The 23,337-nt window shown below is 19.1% G+C and overlaps 3 protein-coding genes across 3 annotated transcripts; all 3 read right to left on the reverse strand.

Moving 5' to 3' along the window:
• Nucleotides 1-6,953: 6,953 nt before the first annotated feature.
• PGO_004135 (variable surface protein) lies at nt 6,954-8,075 on the reverse strand (the record flags this gene model as incomplete). Its single annotated transcript, XM_028691427.1, has 3 exons — nt 6,954-7,118; nt 7,245-7,928; nt 8,055-8,075. The coding sequence occupies 3 exons, from the start codon at nt 8,073-8,075 to the stop codon at nt 6,954-6,956; spliced, it is 870 nt and encodes a 289-aa protein (XP_028547228.1).
• A 5,597-nt stretch (nt 8,076-13,672) lies between these two features.
• PGO_004140 (hypothetical protein) lies at nt 13,673-14,875 on the reverse strand (the record flags this gene model as incomplete). The annotated part of the gene is made up of 2 exons (XM_028691428.1): nt 13,673-13,843; nt 13,973-14,875. The coding sequence occupies 2 exons, from the start codon at nt 14,873-14,875 to the stop codon at nt 13,673-13,675; spliced, it is 1,074 nt and encodes a 357-aa protein (XP_028547229.1).
• A 5,794-nt stretch (nt 14,876-20,669) lies between these two features.
• PGO_004145 (variable surface protein) lies at nt 20,670-21,827 on the reverse strand (the record flags this gene model as incomplete). The annotated part of the gene is made up of 3 exons (XM_028691429.1): nt 20,670-20,786; nt 21,013-21,660; nt 21,798-21,827. 3 exons carry the CDS (start codon nt 21,825-21,827, stop codon nt 20,670-20,672), a joined length of 795 nt encoding a protein of 264 aa, XP_028547230.1.
• Between the last annotated feature and the right edge of the window lie 1,510 nt (nt 21,828-23,337).

Raw genomic sequence — 23,337 nt, forward strand, 5'->3', positions numbered from 1 at the left:
AAAAATAAAAAAATATAAAACTTTTAGATATTTAAAGAAGAATACAAATATTTGAAACTGGATTATATCCCATTTATACTTAATTTTTTTTCGAAATATTGTCAATATGCAATAAAAAAGAAAATTCTTACTAATCAATAATTGTTCTTCTGAGTATGCAAGTTTTCAAATTTTAACCCTTCTAGATCAAGAAAAAAAATAATAAATAATATGCAGTTTTTTTTTTTTCTTAATTCGCATTCCTAATAACACAAAACATATTAGTGTGTAAGGTAAATGAGAATAAATTATGCTATATTAAATGACTTATAAAAAATCACTACTATTTTATAAAACAATACGAATCACCACAATGTTATTGCATTAATACATATTAATGTATTTCCTAAAAATATATTTTCCCTTTTTTCATTATAGTTAAATGGAATTAACTAGTGAACCACGATTATAAGTGGAAAACCGCGGTCTTATATTTACAGTTTCTACCATCACATAAGACATAAAAAAACGGAGGTTTTATATTTTATGCATTTATAACTTTTTTTTTTTTTTTCATTAAAAAGTTATACATTATTCTATTTCCATTATATTAAGGGCTCAATATTTAGGATTATGATTTAAGTTTTAGTGTATTAATTTTTTTACTACATAAAAATTTGTATGTGAAATGTTGTGATTTAGCGCAGTATAATTAATCCATAATTATTCACATTAACGAAAAAATACTGATATTATGAAATATCATAATTAAATGAGCATTATTATATCAATATAAAATATATAGGTGATATTTACTTTCTGTATATGTGTGGCTTTAAAATTTTTACACAATCATTAATACGTAATCATTTATTGATTATAGTGGAAAAAGCCGTTATTTGATTAAATTGTATTATAATAGTTATTATCTGTAAAATCAACATTAAATCCCAAATTCTTTTTATTATTTTCTCTAATTTTGATACAGTAAACTGTTTTATAACCAATTGTGCTTGTTTTCTTAAGAGAACTTTTAATTAGTTTCGAAATGTAAACATATGTAGAGCACGCTTATAGGTTCAATAACATCAGAGACATGCTTTTATGATAAAAGTAGTAAATAAAATGAAAATTGCTTAATAATTACTTATATAAGAAAAAATGTTAAATATTATATAAATTTCAGATTCTTTTGCTATTTCAATATTTATACTATAATATCAGAATTACATGTTACTAAAAACAAAATACGTCACGTCCTTTTCATAATTATTGTGGAAAAAATTTCAAGCCATTTCTACTTTATTTGAACTTGTCAGAATGACATATGTAGGGAATGTTAAAAAGAAAAATCCTACAATACTCTGTATTAAATATCACGAATCTTCATAAAGTATGACATGACACTTTAAAGGTGTAACTATCAGAATATGATTGATGATGTACAAAAAATATTCTCTTAATGATTGTTTCCCTCTTTTATTTATTTTATGTCTCAATATAATGTTAATTATAAAATACTTTATTTATACACATATTAACTGATGTAAATTAATGAATAAATGAAATATATAACGAATATTTACATCATGCGCTTTATTGTTGCATTTATGGTTTTAATATATTATCTGAAACAATATAAAATAATTACTTCTAAAATTTTATTTTTTTTGTGCTTTATGTATAAAGAAAAATATAATGGATATACCCAAGAAAGGGGAAAACATTCTATACATGTGTCTATAAAACAAATATTGAGTTTCACCAGGAAGATGTAACTTATTTTCTCCTTTTAATGAATCTAAAGAATGGAATTATCCAAGTTAGGGATAAAGAATTTATGCGTGTTTTGTTCAAAGGATTTGCTTAATGGTGAATCAAAGGACTGATCCAATTGTTTCCCCAAGTTTGATTCCGTGAAAGAATGCAAGGACAACACAATAGGATTTTCTGTGGATAGTTGAATAAATGATAAGATATCTCCACAAATGAACATTTCCTTGGTTTTTCTCTCGAGTGGTTTATTAACTGATCCACTGAATGATTTCTGGGAAAAGTCCCAAGCATGATATAATTTTTTCATTACATTTTAATAGAATTAATTTATTTTTCAATTTTGTGCTTCTAGTAAAAAATTATCATATAATTTTTAATAATATTTACCAATACTGGATATATATTCTGTATTCCATCATATACAGTAGTATCCCTTTCAAGATATTCATTTTCTTTGGAACAAGGATAATTGCTCTGATTATGAGCTTAATTAATATTTGAATGATATTTAGAATAATTGTAAAAGAATTACACTTTTTAAAAGTATTTTACACTAATTAAGTTAGAGGAAGTTTACATTCTTGTAAATTATTATATTTAATTCGAAGTTTATATCAGTGATGTATAATTTCATCAAAGTTATCATGTGTAGAAAAGACATCAATTATTTTATACTCTAACAAATAGTAAAATGAATCACATAATTGATTATTAAAATATCCCTTGAATATATAACGCATGCAAAATATGGAATTTCTCAATTGTATTGAAATCTTATTTACACTAATGTTAATTCGAAGTACAACATCTATTGTAGTATCATAGTTATTTTCACAATGAGCAGCATTACCTATATTGAATTTATTATAACCATTATAAATATGAAAAATTGAAAAATCATTTCCTATAATTTAAAAAGAAAATGAAAATTATATAATAAGTTTATATTTATACTAATAGTTGCACCTTTATTATATTTATATCCAAAATAAAACAGAGAAAAAAAAAAAAAAAATATATACTATGCTTTTTTTTATTTTCTTATAATAAGATATCCTGATATTTTTATAATATACTTAACGATTGACAATACAAATGAAAATATATTTAACATAAATTTAATATTTTAATCTCAAAAAAAAAGAAAAAAATTAAACGCATATTTATAAAATGTATTATTTCGTTATGTTTAAGGGTTCAGTATTTATTTATTATTATTTTGCTATTGTATATATATATATTACTCTTATGAATTCATAAAATATTATATATCATTACTTATTTAGAAGAATAATATAAATTGTTATATTTATTCTATTAAATAAAATATATAAGAAATATAATAATTTAATTATTTGAATTTTTAATAGTAAATAATTAATTACATTAATCTTTGCATTTATTTAACAAATACTTCTCTCATATTTCATGGCAAAGGATTTAGGTTCTCATTTTATGTTTATGTTTTAACATGTTCTATATTATATTATTGGTCACAATCGAAACGAATTAATATAAAATTCTTGAAGTTTTTATGTACTATTTTTTAATATTTTAAATATTAATAATATACCATTTACTATAGTTACATATGATCTTAGTAGGCCAACTGAATAAACATTGAACATGTTTATTTTTTATTATTCATTTTTACATTTGTCTATATATATATTACTGTTATATACAATATATTATAAAGGAACATCTTTGAAGAATATAAGCAAAAATATTTCCATACATGCTAAACATAAAATATTATGTATCTCCATAAGTTATTTAATAGATTGTGTAATTTTTACGTTTATAATGTTTTACTACTGTGTATAATAATATAAAATTTTTATTTAATTATAACAGCTTAATGCGTAAATAATAAATTTAAAAATTTTATCTGTTATTTATTTTTTTTTATACTGACACATCTACGAATAAAGGATATTTTATATAATTTTTCATATACATATATATTCTTACAAATATATTAATTAAAATTATGTTTTCGGAGTACCACTGATTATATATATCTCTATAAAATATAATAATATATAAAATATTTATTTCATGTAATAACTCATGATGATAAATATATGAATAATCATATAACAATTTATGCTTGTCATATATTCAATATTATTTTAGTGCCTTTATTTGTTCATTTTTTCTAAAGAGTCTATATTAATCACATCAGAATAATGTGCATATGTATCTGATAAATATATTATCCATTTTAAATTATATCAACATGGAGAGATATTTATTTATATGTAGTGAATAAAATATGTTTATCAAGAATAATTTTATCATTTCTGATTTAAATAAATAACATATATGTTTTATTATAAATATTGTAAAATTAAAGTAGGACGTTTTATAAATATAATTCATACTTAAATAAATTAATATTTTCATAAACTAAAATTACGCAAGTAGTGTTGAATATAATATTTAAAGCAAGTATAGCGTATATCTTAATTTTGCTTGAATTATATAAGTTATTCTAATGATTTTTTGTTTAATATAATAATAATAGTGTTATCTCAATATATATATTTTTCATGATAAAAGTGGCTACGGTTAATAGGTGATATTCAATTTTATATGAATTAATTAAATTAATATATTAGTCACATGAATGTTACAAAAATGTATACAATAAAATTTAATACTCCCTTTAGTAATTTATTTAGAATAAAGGAATCTCAAATATAGTACACTTAAGCAGAATTCATATGTTATTACAAAATTAAGTAGAATTAGGATAATTAAAATTTAGTACTACTAAAAATAAAAAAATATATAAAAAAATATAACAGTATAAGAAAAATAAACATTTAAAAAGAATTTCTGTAGAAATAATCATTCTCCACATTACTTTAAATACATATGCACTATATCAATTCAAAATTGCAGATCAACCTATTGAACATAGCTTCATATATTGTTATAGGATATACGAGTTTCCATATAATTTGAATAAAAATTTACACACATGTATGCTGTATATTGCAATTGTAAATAATAATTATTTTTTATACTGTTTATAAAAAAAAAATTGTGGATTATCATTGTAAACAAAATTAATAGAAATGTTTTTAGTACTATATGTATTTATTATATTGTTAATAGTGTAATAAAATATATGTAATATATATTATGTTATTATATAAATTTTATTTGAACAAAATTCTCATACATGAGTAAAAATGAATAAAATATATTTATATAATGTGTAACTAGTATAATAAAATCTCAATTAATTTTATTATAAGTGTCTAAATATATTGTAAGAATAAATAATATATATATATATATACTTATGTTTATTTATATTTATATATGTGTTACTTTTAACTTATATTAAAAAATAAATGTTAACTTTTATGAGAACCTTAAAATAATGCATTAAATTAAAATCGTTTATATGGTATATATATATATTAATATAAATTTATTGTGAATAATAAACATTAAAAAAACGTTTCTTCTTATTATTTTTGTGCTAAGTAAAATATATTTTTCCTACATAATATAAGTGTGATTCTTCTATTTAATTATATTTACAAGTAATCATAGTTTATGAAAAAATTAAGTACAAAAACTAAATTCGTAGGAGTAGAAAGATGCACTATGATGCAAAACAAATAAATTCATCATTGTGTAAAGCAAGTTATTCATATTTTTATAAGTGCATGAATCAAATATAAGAGAATTTTGACAGAAGTAGAATACATAAATACCTATAATTATTATGTATTAGCAGAATTTTTTAAAATAATACAAATTATGTATAAACCAATTAATTGAGATAACAAGGAATAAATAATATTATGTGATAAAATATGTATTATATTATTAATTAGTATAAATAAGATATATTATGAGCACATATCTATTCTTTTTATATTCATTATATATTTCCTTGCAATATTATTATGTCTTTTAAATGACTTTTATTAAGAATACCCAATAAATTTCATGTATTTATGTAATCAATTAATAAGGATTTTTACTGAAACGTATTAATTTATATACTTATATAATATGCCATAGTAATATTGGTTACAAAAGCCTTTTTTTTAGCATTTATTATAATACATCATTATAGCAAATCTAAATTATATAGTTTTTGACACTAAATTAATTTATGTGTTTAATTCTTTTATTCACAATGGCACAGTATGCTACTTATACAGATCCGAGTTGCATGAAGTATAAAAAACGATAAATATAAAAAAAAATGTTATAGATATATTTAGAATTACTTCCTTTGTTTTTTTATGTATCTGTAGGTTCAACAAAAATGCATTAATCCATAAATATAATAATTTTAAGATATATATTTAAACGTCATAATGATAATATAATATAGATAAATGAAATTAAGATATTTTTTATTAATAAATATAAAAATAACATTCTATGAAAATTACAATTTTATGTGTTTAATACTTTTTTATTAACTTTTTATTGTATAAATTTCTTTATCAGTTTCCATAACACATTATTCACCTAATATTGTTGCAGAATTCTGTGTATAATCTTGCAAGATACATAATTTAACGTAGATAAAATATGTCCTATGATCTCATATATGAGTTAAATATATCATTATATATATATGATACAGTTAAATTATATCTAACATTGTTTCCTTATATTCTATATTATCATTCATTTATGATGTTTTTCATAAAATATAATAACAAAATTGACTACGTTTTTAGGATTTTCTTATTAAAAAACTAGGTTATGCATTATTAAATATCATGTTACAATATATTTATATTTATTTAAATATGTAATTTTTTTTTTTATATCTATTGATATAATACAAAATTATTACATTTTACGAATGATGTGTTATAAAAAATTTTTACGTACTCTGACTGAATATTCTAGGTTTCAAATATTAATTTTTATAACTAATAATTTTCAGTACATGTCTATTTTGTTAAATCAGGATATTCATAACAATAATTATAATTATATTCAACTTTCTCCCTTTATTTCAATATTCATATTAAATTTATTTCCTCTAAATACATAGATTTTTGAAATTAATTTCTACTTTTATCATTAATTTAACATATATTTTTTCGTTAAGTTATATATTTTTTTCTACAAAAATAAGGTCTTTGAAAATTATAATACTATTTAAAAAAATGCATGTTGTATTCATTCATAGCTTTATAACATTTTTAGTATTCTACAGGGTTATGCAACAGCTGATAATTATTTTCAGTTAAATTTTTGTATTCTGTTTCAAAGGTATAATGTAATTCTTGTTTTTCTTCATTTCTTCTTTTCCATAAACTAATTATTTTTCTTACAATTGGATATACATATGGGGAATAAGGCGTATACTTAAAATAAACGAATAAAATTACATTTTTATTAATATTTTGTTTATTTAGAATTAATATTAAATTATAATGTGTTTTATAAATTTTTATGATATATAAGTTATATAAATTTAGTTTATTTTTAACCTTATACAGAATGAATATAATTGTTGATATCGTAAAAGCTAGAACAATTAAGGATGCAAATGTCTTTAATAAGTGATGAAAAATTTTGGAAAAAATTAAGCAGTCATGTAATTTCTCCTTATATGGTTTATATTCCTTATTAAGAGTATACAGTATTATTTTTAAACTATTGTTGCTATCATACTGCTGTAATAAATTCATATATTCTTCAAATGTTTTACTATCAGTGAGGCATGTATAGGAGCCATAACTAAATAATTCGAGCTCATTATATAGTTTATCCAGATAATGAAATATACTTACAACATTACCATTAATACTTCGGTTCATATTATTACATATAGAAAACAAACTATTACTTTCACCTTTTGATGCACTCATTATTTCTTCGTAACATTTATCATTGTTAACACAGGGATATTTTTTTTCTTTTAGTTCATCTATTATCTTATAAAAAAAATACATACAGAAATTTTTCACATCATTACCTTTTTTTTCTTTTATATGTTCTAAGTAAAGAGAAAAATCTTCACAAATAAAGGTAAAGGTAGGATCCTTATTTGCTATTTTGTCTTTTATGTTGTTGCATAATGTTCTATATTTACTACGATTCTTAAAATTACTAGGTCCTATGGCAATATCATACTCCTTCTTGCATGTGGGAAATATTTCCTCATAGTTAAACTAATTATGAAATTAATTATATATAAAAAAATTTAAAATATATTTTATAATATATTTTTTTCAGAAATAACGATACTTTAAATGATGTAACATAAAATATACTATTAATAAAATATATAAAAATACGTCTATATATGATGTAGACATAGTGTATCCTATATGTTTTTAAATGTAAATTAACACAAAAATATTATCCTTAATATAATATTTTTTTGTTAAAAATAACATTCAATATGATATCTTAGTATAATATGTATAAATTCTTGCACCTTTTGCATTTTACACGTTATTTTGACATATATATGTTTATTATATTTTTTATACCTATTAAACTTTGGCATTAATAAGAATTAGATATATGGAAACAACATTTTCATAAAAAAATATCTACTATGGAGAATAATGTTATAACATTGAAATTACATAAATATATAGAATAACAAATAGGTTATATGTAATATTTTTTAATACATAAAGAATTTATAAAAACTACAGCTACTTCTATAAAAAGAAAAAAATATAATATATACCAATATAATTAAAAAAATTATTTTATAATGTTTATATATATTTAACGTTCCTTTAGAATAATTGATATAAATATAGTACAATAGTCATTTGGATGGTTCTTAATTTTTTTTATAATATAATTTTTATGATTTATAATAATCTACATTTGGCATGATTCATAAGAATCATGTTTAGTATGAAATATTTGTATATTAATAAAAAAAAAAATATTAATATATTAAATTAAATGTAAATACATTATACCCTAAACGGTTTTATTAAAAATATAATTTATTCCATAATAAACTCTCTTAAATAACATATACATATCTATTGATTATATCTACTTTATATTTTTGAGAATAGTACATTTTACTTTTACCAATTATATCAACGATTATGTAGTGCCTAAATTTTTTAAGACTATCGTATATTACAATAAAAATAATATTTTAATAATAAAGAATACTATAACTATAAAAACAATAATGAATAATATTTTTTGTATTTTAAATATACTAGTATCTTATTGTTTTGTACCTTTAATTACAATAATACAGGTATACAAGGTCCATTTTTTTTATACAATATATACATTAAAGCATCAAAAAGTACCAATAAATTTTTATAAATTTGTTTATAATAATACATTCTTTCTGATCCTTATATGAATAAGTGATTTTTCGCAATTTTGAACTATTGATTGTTATTTAATTATACATATTAAAATCATAGAATAATTTTTTTACAAATGAATATATAATTTTAAGGATAGTAAAAAATAAAATAACATTATTTTATTTTTTTCGGTATACATATAGCAATTACACAACTATATATCTTTGAAGATGTTCTATATACCGTATATTTATATTTTTTTCTTAATATTTATATGTATAAATATAATTTCTTACTGTCAAAACTAAAAAAAAACATTTATATATGAATAAAAAGAGTAGATTTTTTTCTTTATTAAAAAATATATTGATTATATTTTTCTAAATTATAAGTGAACGTGTATAATAATTTAAATAAGTTATAATATAAATTTAAATGTTATTTTTAATATAATATATATTTGCATAAATAATAAATTAATAATGTATAAGTACTTGATTGATATATATATGTGAATTTCTACGACAATAGTAAATAAGTATAGAATGTTTTTTTTATAAATGTTGAATGAATTTTATTAACATATATTAACTTATTATTTTGTTCATAGATATATATAAAAATAGTAATGATTAACTGAATTTTTCAATAATTTCAACGAATAATAATAGAAATTATATTTCTTAAATGACGTTTAATTGGAATAATAAAATATATATAATACAATTTATCCTTATCACATAAAGAAAAATATATCTTTTGAGTTTAAGAATGTTAAAAAAAATAAATATAAACAAATGTGGAACTACGAATTGGTTTGATATTTATTATTAAACATATGGAAGACATATAAAAATGTTAGGAATTCAATTTATTATTATTCTATTTATATATAATTATGAGCTTAATTTGTAAAAAGGATATATTTAGAAAAAACCTTTATACAAAATTATGGCATTTTAATAAAATATATAATGTATTAATTTATATAAAATATAGTGTAAAATATTTAAAATAAATTCATTATTTCTTGTATTTTTATAATAGATCATACAATATGCATTTTATGTTCAAATTATACACATGAAAAAGAATTCCACGTTTCATAACATCAGAGACCACATAATATTATAACAGGAATTAAATAATAAGTTATTTTTATTAATTAACATATTTTTCTTATACTATTAGTATTGAACAAAATGAATATAACTTTATTATAATTGAGAATTTGTCCTTATAATCTTTTTGTTCTATAAATATCGTAAAAATAATAATATTTCCTTTCATTATGTTATTTAAATCAAATAATAATAATATATTTTTTATTTCACAAATTAAAACTATGTAATTATTAAACTATTAGATGGAAATATTCTAATATGTGCTATTTTGTATTGCACAAATGTTATATAATATGATTAGTTTATATAGTGATAGATTATATATATTTTTCATACAGTACAAAGGTATACTTTAGTTTGTATTATGATAAATTTATATAATTATATTTACTTTTAAGTGAATCATGTATTTTCATTTGGAATATTATTATATAAAAAAATTCATTTCTTTTGTAAACAAAATTTATATTGGAAATTAGTTAAAATTTTATATGAATTACTGAGAATTACTTTTATAAATGTATGTTTATTCATTTTATATATGCGTAAATTTAAAAATATTTATTCTTGTATATAGAAATACTAGTCATATAATTATATGAATTATCTTCTTTACATTATTTTATATACTTCTATGGTTGACAATATGTTTAACAGCTTCTATATCACTAATTTTATTTGTATTATGAAACGATCTCTTAAAAAATAAAAATATAGTAAATCTTTTCTTTCTTCACAATACATAATATTTAATAATTTTTTCTTGTAAAACTAGGATAAAATATTAATAAAATTCCAATGAACAAGTATTCTATATATATTTCACTCTGGTGTGAAGAATAGATTATTATATCCCTGATGATAGTTTAGAGTAGTAACTCTGAATATCCTGAATAAATAATTATATATATTATAATAGTTTGAATAGTAACAAAACAATAAATTTTGCATCAGTATGTAATATATGGAAGGAGAAACAGCATATATAATTGCGAACAAGTATAACAAAATCCATGATTTTATGTCTTCGTTGATATATATAATAATTCAGAAGAGCATGCTAAATAATATACCATTTATTCAGAGTAGTTTTTCAAGACACTTGAAATAATGTATTAATGAACTAAAAAATAATGATTACAACATGTATATTTTCTTTTTCAGAAGGATAAATTACGTTATTATCCTAGAAATTTGTTTCATATGCATGTGTATGTATAATTCATGAGGAATAACAAGAAAAATATGTTTTAACTTCTAAAACATTGTATAGAATATTTGCAACATGTTTATCCAAATATATTTAAAGCACATACATTCTGCAATTTTTTATTTACTCATATTTTTTTCCTAATGTGGAATAATGTAACAATTTACCTAACATTTTTGTTATATTTAACAAGGTTCATTCAGTTCATTGCTCTAATTATAATTTTTAAAAATATATTCTTTACTATAAATGATTATTTAATATCTTGTATTGTATGATTTACACACGAATTAAATAATTATACATAAGTTTTTTTGTGTAATAATTATAAAATTATTGTTACACATATAAATAAGATGGGTAAATATTTACTAAAATTTGTCTTTAAAAAAGTCATATAAGCAATTATTTTAAATAATTGTCCATGAATACAATACACTTGAATAATGACTTAGAGTGAAAATGTATATTATAAATTGATTCTTATATCCTATTTTTTATTAATATGTTAGTAAAAACTCATGCACTTATATAAATATAATTGCATTTTTATTTATATACAATATGAAAAACTATAGTAAGCAATAAAGAGTTCAAATATTTAAAAAATTTAGATTTATATAAATATAAAACAATATATGGAATATTTATAGAAAATAGTGTCATCCATATATAATAATAATAAAAAGAAGTATACCCATAAAATCAGTTTCATTTTTAGTTTATATTTTAAACATACATTGGACATATTATATATGCATAAACATAATGAAGTATTTTAAAATATTTTATTTTATAATATTGGATTTAACACAAAATGTAGTAATAAACAAAGTTGTATAAATCATTTTTAATAATATTACTATCTGAAATATTTCGGGAGTTCTATATGCATGACGTCGTTTTAATGCTCATATATGTGATAATAATAATTACATGAACATCATATATAGTTATAAAAATTTTCTTATTGTGGGATTTATTAGTTGCATATATTGTAATGCACCATAAATGAAAAAATATCACTTATTAAATATCATCATGTATGTATACTCATGTAATATAGTATATTTATGATATAAATATTTATTTTATAAAACATTTTGGTATTATATTTATTTAATACTCTTTATAATAATATTTGATGTAAATCTTTAATTAATATATAAAAGGCTATTTAGGATTCTATTCAATAGTAAATATCATGAACCGTTTTGTTTATCAAATTACAACAACAATAATAATAATTCAAAAGGTTTTATTACAATTATTATATTTTCAGTAATTTAATCAATTTTTAAAATAGGTACGTTTTATACTTTTATTACTGTTAAATATATATATCGTCAATGAAAACAATCAATTTACATATTTTATAGTTCTTTCATATTTATCCATATATAATATGCGTATGATTATAATAATAATGATGTGTTATAATTATATACTTTAATAATTTAAATCATTTATATAATAATTTGTTTTTAATAGTAATAAATAATTGACACAAAAATTATTTTTGACATAAAATAATAAAATTGTTTTTTTTTTCATTCATTTTTCTTTTAGTATATATATTTACTTGAGATAAAATTAGGTTATGAGATTAGTTATATAAAAAAATAGAATATTGTTAGATATTTAGTAAAAAAAGAAGCACTATATGGAAGAATTAAAAGAAAATTTAAAATATGAAACATGTATTATAATATATAAATATTATATAAGGAGATATATGAATACATAAAAGAAAAAAATAAGGTAAAAAGAAATGTTTCATATTTATATCAATGCCTTATGTTAAATATGCACATTATGCATTTGATTAGAACCTGATGATTATCATTTTTAAAAATACAACATCAAAAAATATTGTTTAATAGTCTAGTCATTAGTAAATTTTTTGAAATAATAATAGTACATTAAAAAACACCTCATATAAAAGCAATTTTTTTTTAATCAATTTTATATATATACCTATTATTACATCAATAAATGTATTGAATTAAAGTATATAAGGCTTTTAATATTGTGTTTTTCATAATATATTTTAGTAATTTATAAATGATCTTAAGCTTACAGAAACATAAGCATATTTAGTTTTTTTCATAATATAGTTGATTCAGCTTCTAAAATTTATGGAGTCAACAAATATATTTTATAATAAATATTTCGATTATAAAATTTTTTTATTTTGCAAACATGTGGGTTGACACATATTTTTTAGTATAAATGTGTATTCACATGTACATAGACGTTTTTTGTCTTTTTTACTATTCTTATTATATTGAAATGTAATTATTTTGAGCACCCGTGCATGAAAAGTATGATATTTCAATTTTACTATTATCTATGTTCGATATTAATGAGTCATCCACATTTTTACTTATATATCTTTGTAAACAATTCATTCTTTTTATTTTTTTGCGTATTAGTATACCAAGAGGACTATTCTGAATACAGCAACATAAAAAAATCAATTACATTAAATATAAATACCCAATATAAATTATTCTTATTCATATTTTAATAGTATAATAGACTTTCAAATATTAATACTATTCATATTATATCTGTATTACTTTGTACAATAACACAAATATGATAATGTTACATAAAGCAACCAAACACACAATGAGTAATGTTTTTACTAAAAATACTGTGGTTACATTATATTCATGTCCTTCTTCTATTCTTCCTATAGGAGTATCCACCGAATTGTCGTTATTTTTTGATGAAACCATTGTATAGGTTTCTCTGTGAACTTCAGGATTCACAAAATCTTCCACAGTAACTGTATAAATGTCATCTTTTTCAGTATTAAAGTTATTGGATTGTAGAAAATTATAACTCAAAGGTAAATCATCATACCCTATATCCATAGAAATACCATTAATAGTAACTTTTACTTTTTTTTCTGTAATAGTTGACTTCTCATTTTTAATTATGCTGCACCATTTCTTATTGAGATATTCATTATACTTTTGAATTAAATCATTAGCATTTTCTGAATAACTTATGAAATAATCCTTATCATAATGAAAATCATATATTTGTTTTATTATACATCTTTTAAGTATAGAAAATTTATCTGTGTCTCTATCACATTGATAATTTGGGTTATTACGTTTTGTATTCCATGGTTCTTCGAGAAAAGTTATCAAATCAGGCTTAAAATTATCCATTAATTGAGATAAATAAATATTTGCAGTTACGATATCTAAATAATAGTTCAAAGCTCTGCAGCATTTTTGATTGTTAAGAGTAGTACATTCATCTTTTATTTTATTATATCCAACTTGAATCGATGCATTAAAATCTGTTATTTTACTAATAATTTCAGAGGAGTCTGTACTTATTTTAATTTCAGATAGTTCTTTATGGATATCAACATTATTAAGTAATTCTTTCACCAATTTGTTAGAAGGGAGTTCAGATACATTGAAAACCTGAAATATATGTGAATTATATATAGGAGAACTCATAAATTAAGGATGCAATGTAAGAATATAATGTTATTCTTAAAATTAATCAATAAATTTTTATATAAAAATAATTCACACTATTCACTTCTAATGAATTATATTATTTATATATCATATAATGTTGAAGGATTAATATATAATCATCAAGAATATCGTTAATATATTTTATATATTCGTAGCATCACATATTATATGTTGTCCCACATGGATCAAGAAGTAATGATTATCATTAGATATATATATGAATTCCTGTCATTATTTGATGTATACATTGAAACAAAATATCTATATAATTGAAGAACAAAATTTCTTAAAGAATATCAGTATTACAAGTCATGAAAAATAAAGAATCAATAAATAAAAATAAATTATATCTATATTGCAAAATTATTCCAATATAAAATTGTAAAAAATGTTATTTCTCGCACCATATTTTAAATAAAAAATAAATTATGTCTTATGAAGATATATTACCATCATAACACGGAAAATAGCATCTTCTTTAAAAAGCACCTAAATATTATTTTTACATGCCTTATTTTAATAGGTGTTGATTTTCTCTATAGTATTTATTATTAATTTAATCTTGGGGGTTGTATAATACTGCATATATTTTTCTTTTTTTACATAAAATTTAAGGTATATATTGAATTAATCTTTGCAGTAAACACAAGATATAACATTGTTATGACTCGTTATAAGCATATATATTATTTTAAGTAATTAAATATATAATGTTAAATTATTCTTTTTAGTGTTTTTGTTTTAATCATTTAAAATAACATATGATGATATGAAATTTATATATTAATAAACAAATCATAAATTTTACCTATATTCTGCATCTATATATTGTAAGGACAATAATGCAGGTTTGTTGTAGAAACAGAAAAAATTATATTATATTTTATATAAATATATTATATCTGTGTAGATTAGATAAAAAATGATTTTTGGAAATTTTATATTTCAGAAATATTACAATCTATATAAAATGTAAAATAAGTAATTCATATGTTATAGGTATTCATATATAAATATATAAAATAATAATAATGTAATAATTTATATATAATAATTACTTATTTATATATAAGTAATTTATTTTTTTTAAAATATCCATTATGTATTTATTTTCATGTATTAGGTTTTTTTAGTATATATTTATATTACATATATTATATTAGTATTAAAATATTATAAAATTTATTTAAGTGAAGAGAATATATATAATTAACCAAAATATATTTTATGAGAAAACACCAGAGTATATATAAGAAATTTATACATATTAGTTCTACTACATGTAATACATTAATTATATTATAAAAACTTTTTGTTTATATATGGCAACAAACATGTTCTGACAAAATAAAAAAAGTGGCACTTTCTTTTTTCTATATTATTTTTTTATATGGCATATTACATAATGATATTATTAAACACTCCTATTATATATACAAAAAAAAATATACAAACCATATTCAGTTTATTGCTCATCTCAGTTACTGCACTGCATGAAATGTGTTAGTGTTATTTGATGATTATAACATAATAGATGTTATTATATATCTTTTGTAGATTATATAAAAAATTAATATTACATTATTTATGTACCAATAGAATAAATATAACGATTTAATATATATATATATTTACTATGTCATGGAGGAAAATCATTTATCATGTATCACTGTTATTCTTTTTGAATTTAAGAAAAAGCTTTTATTTTTTGTTAGGTATATTAAAAATTTTGATTTTCTCTAATATAATTATAAAAATAAATAGAAATTAAAAATTTTATTTAAAGGTATTTTTATTTAAATTATAGTGCATATAATATATTTTATTATAAAAAATAGCATTTAGGTAGTTCCTGCATTAGAAGTTTTTACTTTTCCAATTTGTAATAATAAATATACTTTCAGAAATATTTGTGCATTTTTATTATGACTATTATGAATATTATATACTCCATTGTATTTATTAAGCACCAAATTATTTCATGATAGCATATTAACATATAGTATAGAAACACATATCATGTTTTTATTTATTATGATTAATAATTTAAAAAAAAAAAAAATACATAAGTATACACGTTACATAAATGTGTATTATATATAAAAAAAATTACGCACAAAAAAAATATTTAACGTTATGTGTTATAAAAAATAATGAAAGATAAAAACGTGTTATGATGTGTAAAACATGGAATACATAAATATATGCTAAATATATATGAGTTATAAATTATGAATACATTTTTATTTCTCATATGTTTTTATTATATAAAAACATAAATAAATATATTTTATTAATAAATATATATATTATATAATGTGAAAATATGTGTTACTTCTATAACCCTTTCTACGGTTACAGTAATACGTAAATATAAATTTAAAAAATATAGAATAAAAATAATATGATTAATTAAAATATTCGCATGTAACTATAAGATTATTATTTTTAGATATTCTCTTGTTTATTTTATCTTAAGTATTTATATTGTACTGTGCAGGAAATGAGTATAAATATATAATAAATATTAGAAGTTTTATAATTTGTGTTAAAAATTATGTATTCTAATAATTTTTTATACATTTCTAATAAGAATCATATAATAATATGTATAAATGTATATAATTAAAAATGAGACTTAGTATTTTTTAGTTAATATATATCTATGTGCTTTAGACTAAGTGCGCAAAAATACAATTTCTATATATATTATTATTCATTTTCACAATATTAGAGATGATTAAATGTGAAAAGAATATAAATATATATTTTTATGAGTGGCAATATCACAGTAACATATTGTATAACAAGAATTGTAAAAAATATGCATATTTTCCTATCTCTAAAATAGGTTTTTATGTATCTCTCAAATAGAGTATTATTCTATGTTACATATTTTATACCTAATAAATATGAAGTAAATATTATTTAATTACATATGAATTACTTATATTAAGCATTAGATAAGTTTAAAAATAAGCAATGTATAGATGAGTAAAAAAAAAATATATATATATATTTATTATTACGAATTCATAGAACTGAAATTTTTTTTTCCACTGGTTAATATACATTTAAATGTAGAATCAATATTAAGAATATATATTTTATATAGAATAAAATGTTAGATCATATATATTAAATGAATTAATGTTTTCCGATAAGTTCGAAAGTAAAACAGATTTATTATTTTTATTCCTTTTTAAATATTTATTCTCCCTCATATGTTAATATTGTATTATTTTTACTGTACATATTACATGAAAAATTAAAAACATATCAATATTTTTCAATATTTTATATATTATGATTTATGGAATAGTTAATTTTACGCATGATTTATTATCATAACATTGCAGAATTTTAAAGAAGTAATTTATATATAAAATTATTATAACCGCATATACATTAATTTATATCATTGTATGATTATGTTCTCGATATTTAAGTGTATCAGTCACATTATGCTACTGTTACATACATATGTATTACAGATTTTCCTACATGTCATAGAAAAAGAAATAGTGTTAGAAAATGTATGTACTGTAAGAGCATAAATATATTACAACATTCTTAAGGTTGTGAAGATATATAATATTTAATATATATATTGTGTCATATAATAGACACATTTGGAAAGAATATTAATTAGCTGATATTATATGTTACATGTGCTTTTTTCATTATTACACATTTAATAAATTACATATGACAAAGGAAAATATTCATTATTTATATCTTTTTCACTTAGTATTAGAGATTTAAGTAAAAATAGAGAAAATACGTACATATTGAAACAAATAAACAAGGTAAGTATTTTATAACATTAAATACACATTATGAATTTTTTTAATACCCTTTGTACAAATAAGATGGTTTGTCATACAATTGTAATTAGACATATAATTTATATATTTGTTATTATAAATCATTAAATAAATACGTGAACCTTCTTCACGTAGATCATAAAAAATGAAAACATATTTTAATAACATTATTATCTAAATTGTTATTTAAAAAAGTTATATTTTTATCGCTTCGTTTTGCTTCGTTTTTGAGGAAATGGAAGCACAAGCCATAATTAAATTATAACTTAACAATTAAACTATATTAAAAAATGTAAATTAATTATTAAGAGAAAAAGAGTTAAATGAAATCTCTAAAAAAAAAAAAAATCACAAATTCAACAGAACAAATAAATAATGAATTATAATTCTATCAAACGAGTCGTAAGAAATACATTAAAACACTTAAACGTACTAATACATCGCAGGAAAAATATATGCATGTATGTCATATATAGAACTGTAATTATTATGAGATATTAATGTATAAAGTAGTAATAATTATATATATTTTTAAAGATACACCAAAAATAATACTATGTAGTAATATTAAAAACAAAATGGAATCAGAATAATATATTCTTCTATATTGCAGCTAGCTTATATATTGTAATTCATTATATATATAATTATATTATTCAATAAGAAATGTCTGTATTCTATTTTAAAATTACAAGTATGGTTATACAATAATGCAATAAACTTAGTGCGAAAAAGAGATGAACCCATATATGTATATTATATTTAGTTATTGTGTTTGAAGAAAGCATTTTTTTTTTTTTTATGGATTAAATTTTAACATTAGTATTATGAAATAATATGAAGAAAATTTTATTTATAATGAATACAATTATTTCTTATAATAATAATTTTAACATTGATATACTATTATATTATTGTGCATTTTCGTTTTATTGTATAAATTTATACCATATATATGGCGACGAAAATAATAAGCCTCCTTAATGACGTTCCCTTAAAATTGCTGTATTTTTAGTAAATATGTTCTTCTACAAACATCATAATTTCAGAAAATTTATGTAAACTATTAAATTATTATACAATTCAAATATATTGTGTTTTTAATATTTTATTTATGAATATAATAATCTTAAATTTTTTTTTTTATGGTATTCTTGACATAAGGGTAAATGTGGAAGACTAGTTTTACTTTGAATTTTTCACATATATTCTTACTTGTCCCTTATTAAAATATTTTATATATAGCCATAATAATTTTTTATATTATAATATGAATATTTTGCTCTTTGTTTTTTTGAATTTATATATACAATATCTTTATATTATATTACTTTTTGTAATTAGAAGTTTTAATATTTGGATAGGATTTATTCAATTTATCAAGTAACAGAAATATTTAAAAATATAGTTCTATAAAATAACATACTATTTTTAGCAATTTTCTTTGTATATCTTATTATGTTATGCTGTCTTATAAGCATTGTCTATTAGTCAAGATTTTATTTTTCCCTTAAATATATTATGAACTTTGATTTAATAAAATATTGCATAGGATTAAAATTTCTTACGAAAATAAAATTTTATAAAAATAGTTAATGTAATAAACTTAAAAATATATATTTATGAATATTTTATTATAATATTCAATTATTGTCAATGCATATTTATAAATATTTAATTTTTTACACTTTAAAGTAATAACTATAATTATTGTTGATTTTATGGAAATAATAAAAAATTGAATATACATTTAGGATTTTAAACTAAGAAAAAAATTACCATATATTTTTTGAATGTATTTTCATTATTTTAAAATATTTATGTTAAAATAAATTTATATTTTTTATTATTTCGTGCACATAATAATTCCTTTTATTCTATTGTATTAATTACATCAATCTATTTTTAATTATCAATGGATATTACACTTTTATTGGAGTTTTCTAAAGTGTTATATGATAATTTAGATCATTATTTATAAATCCTCCATACTTAATCTGATGAGAACTTACTAATTGAATTTCATCTTTACATTTTTTGTTACATGTTTCTTTTAACTTCTTTATTATTCTTTGTAAATGTAAACGATATGGCATATACTGGAAATAAAGAAGCAATATTATATTTTTGTGTGCGCTATTATTTTTGATATAAATTTCTGTAATAATAAGTAATATAAATTTTAAACTAATATACAATTTTGTAATTTATATTATAATTAACCTTATACAAAAAAAATGCAATTAATAGTAATAAAAGAATTTCAATGAATAATATTAAAATAACCTTTCGTGAACTTATTCTATTTGAGAAATGTATATGTTCGGGGATGTTTATGGTTTCTTTTTTTGTCTGAATATATGGTTTATATATTTCTTTAACTATTTCCATCACTTCATTTAGACTGCTATTTTTCATTTCTTCACAATTTTTTAAAAAATCATAATAATTCTTAATACAATACGTATAGGAATTGCATGTTTTACTACTATTTTTTAATGGTTCAAGGTAATTATATAGAGTATTGAGATTATTCAATATTTTATATATATCTTCATTAAGATCTTTTACATAAGACTCACACTTCCCCCTGTCATTTTTTCCATTTTTTACGTATACATCTATCATTTTTTTGTAGCATGCTTTTTCTCCTTTACATGAAGATTTTAAGTTTTTTAGTTCACTTTTTAGCACATAGTTGAAATATATGCAATACGATCTTATATTATCAGGTGCTATATCTTTTATGCGTTGTAAATAGTTACTAAAATAAACACAATTATTAATAAAAGCATCCCCATCCCATATTCCTAATAACTTACTAATCTGAATGCACAAATTATAAAAAGAATTATTATAATATTTTCGCTCATATTCTTTTTCAACTTCATTATAGAATTGTATACTTTTAGGAAATACACCCTTAAAATTGAACTAAAATGGAATATAAAAATTCATAAGAAAATTTAAAATAATATATTTAAGAAAAATATTTTGCCTTTTATTCGTAAATAAAGGTATTTTTAATGATGTAAAATAAATTATAATATTTAGAATAAATAGGAATATACATTGTGTGTATCACCATTGGATCCATCCATTATGTTATATGTATGTAATTTTTTTTCAAGTAAGGTTTTACTGTATTTACTATAAATATATATGTGTTAAAAACACATTAGGAACTGTTACATTCTTGCCATATTTATTAAATTTTGTATTCCTTTATTTTATATAAAGTATTATATGTTCATATTTTTATAATGTTATTCAAATATATTAAAATATGGTTAATCATTCTTTTGATATATTAAAATCTTCATTTGTTACAAGAATATAATATGAAAAATGAATTTACACTTATAGAATTTCTTAATAATTGTAAAAAGTAAACATAAATTTACAATAATATAAAATTAGCATTTACCTAAAAATAAATGGATCTCTATAAAATAATAAACGAAATATGTATTTTCAAAATCTATATATTTTAAAAAGATATATTAACACATATTTATCGATTTTATCCAACGAATCATAATGGATGTATTAATAAGGCTTATAAATTCATGATTTAGGGTAATATAGAGATACGTGTTTAAGGGATTGTTATTAATAAATAATTTACAAGATTAATGGATCTGGATTTTGTAGTTCCTAATATTACATTAAAAAAATTATAGAGAAACATTTATATTATGTATTTTCATTTACCTTATTTCGTTTTTTATAATATGTAAAACACTCTAAAATATATCTATATTATATAGCACTTAATATATGTAAATGCTACAATCAAGTTTAACTATATAAATAAAAATATATTTTATATTTTTTTTAGTCATAAACATATGTTAAACATTCTTTATTTCAATAAATATACGTTTAAGAGAAACAATAAAATAATTTTATTATCATATATATAAATAAATTGTTTTAATTGGAATTATATATTACTTTATAAAAATAAAAATTTTAAAATTATAATATTTTTTTATATATTGATTAATGTATATATTTAACAAATAAATAACGATATATTAATAAAAAATTAATTCCAGGACATCAAAATTATTCTTATCATATTATAATATAATAATTCCATTTATTTCTATTTCTGTAATTGCATTAATTTATATTATATTAATTAATAATACGGTTCAAATTATGGTATATAAAGAATTTTGAACATACATTATATTATTTCCTACAACATACATCTGCTATTGGATAAATTAAAATTGATAATATTATAAAATAGTGGCTTCTATTCATCTCTAACATAAGGAGTATTATATATATGAAGGCTATTTATTTTTATTTTATTATATTCATTAATTTACAAAAGTTTGAAAATAATTTATATATATAATATATATATTATATGTCAATTCATTTTATTTCATTTTAAAATGTACCTATGATATAAGAAATTTGTTTTTTTTGAAGGAAGCACATATTAACTATAGCGTTTTTAAAAATTAGTTAAATGAAATATGGGGTAAATTAATCAAAATGTTTTTTATCTATGAACATATATACATTTCCAAAAATGTATCTAATTAATCAAAAATATTAGACTGACAAAACTTTGAAATTACCTATAATATA

Source organism: Plasmodium gonderi, assembly GCF_002157705.1.
Source record: "Plasmodium gonderi DNA, contig: Pgo-contig_709, whole genome shotgun sequence".
NCBI lineage: Eukaryota > Apicomplexa > Aconoidasida > Haemosporida > Plasmodiidae > Plasmodium > Plasmodium gonderi.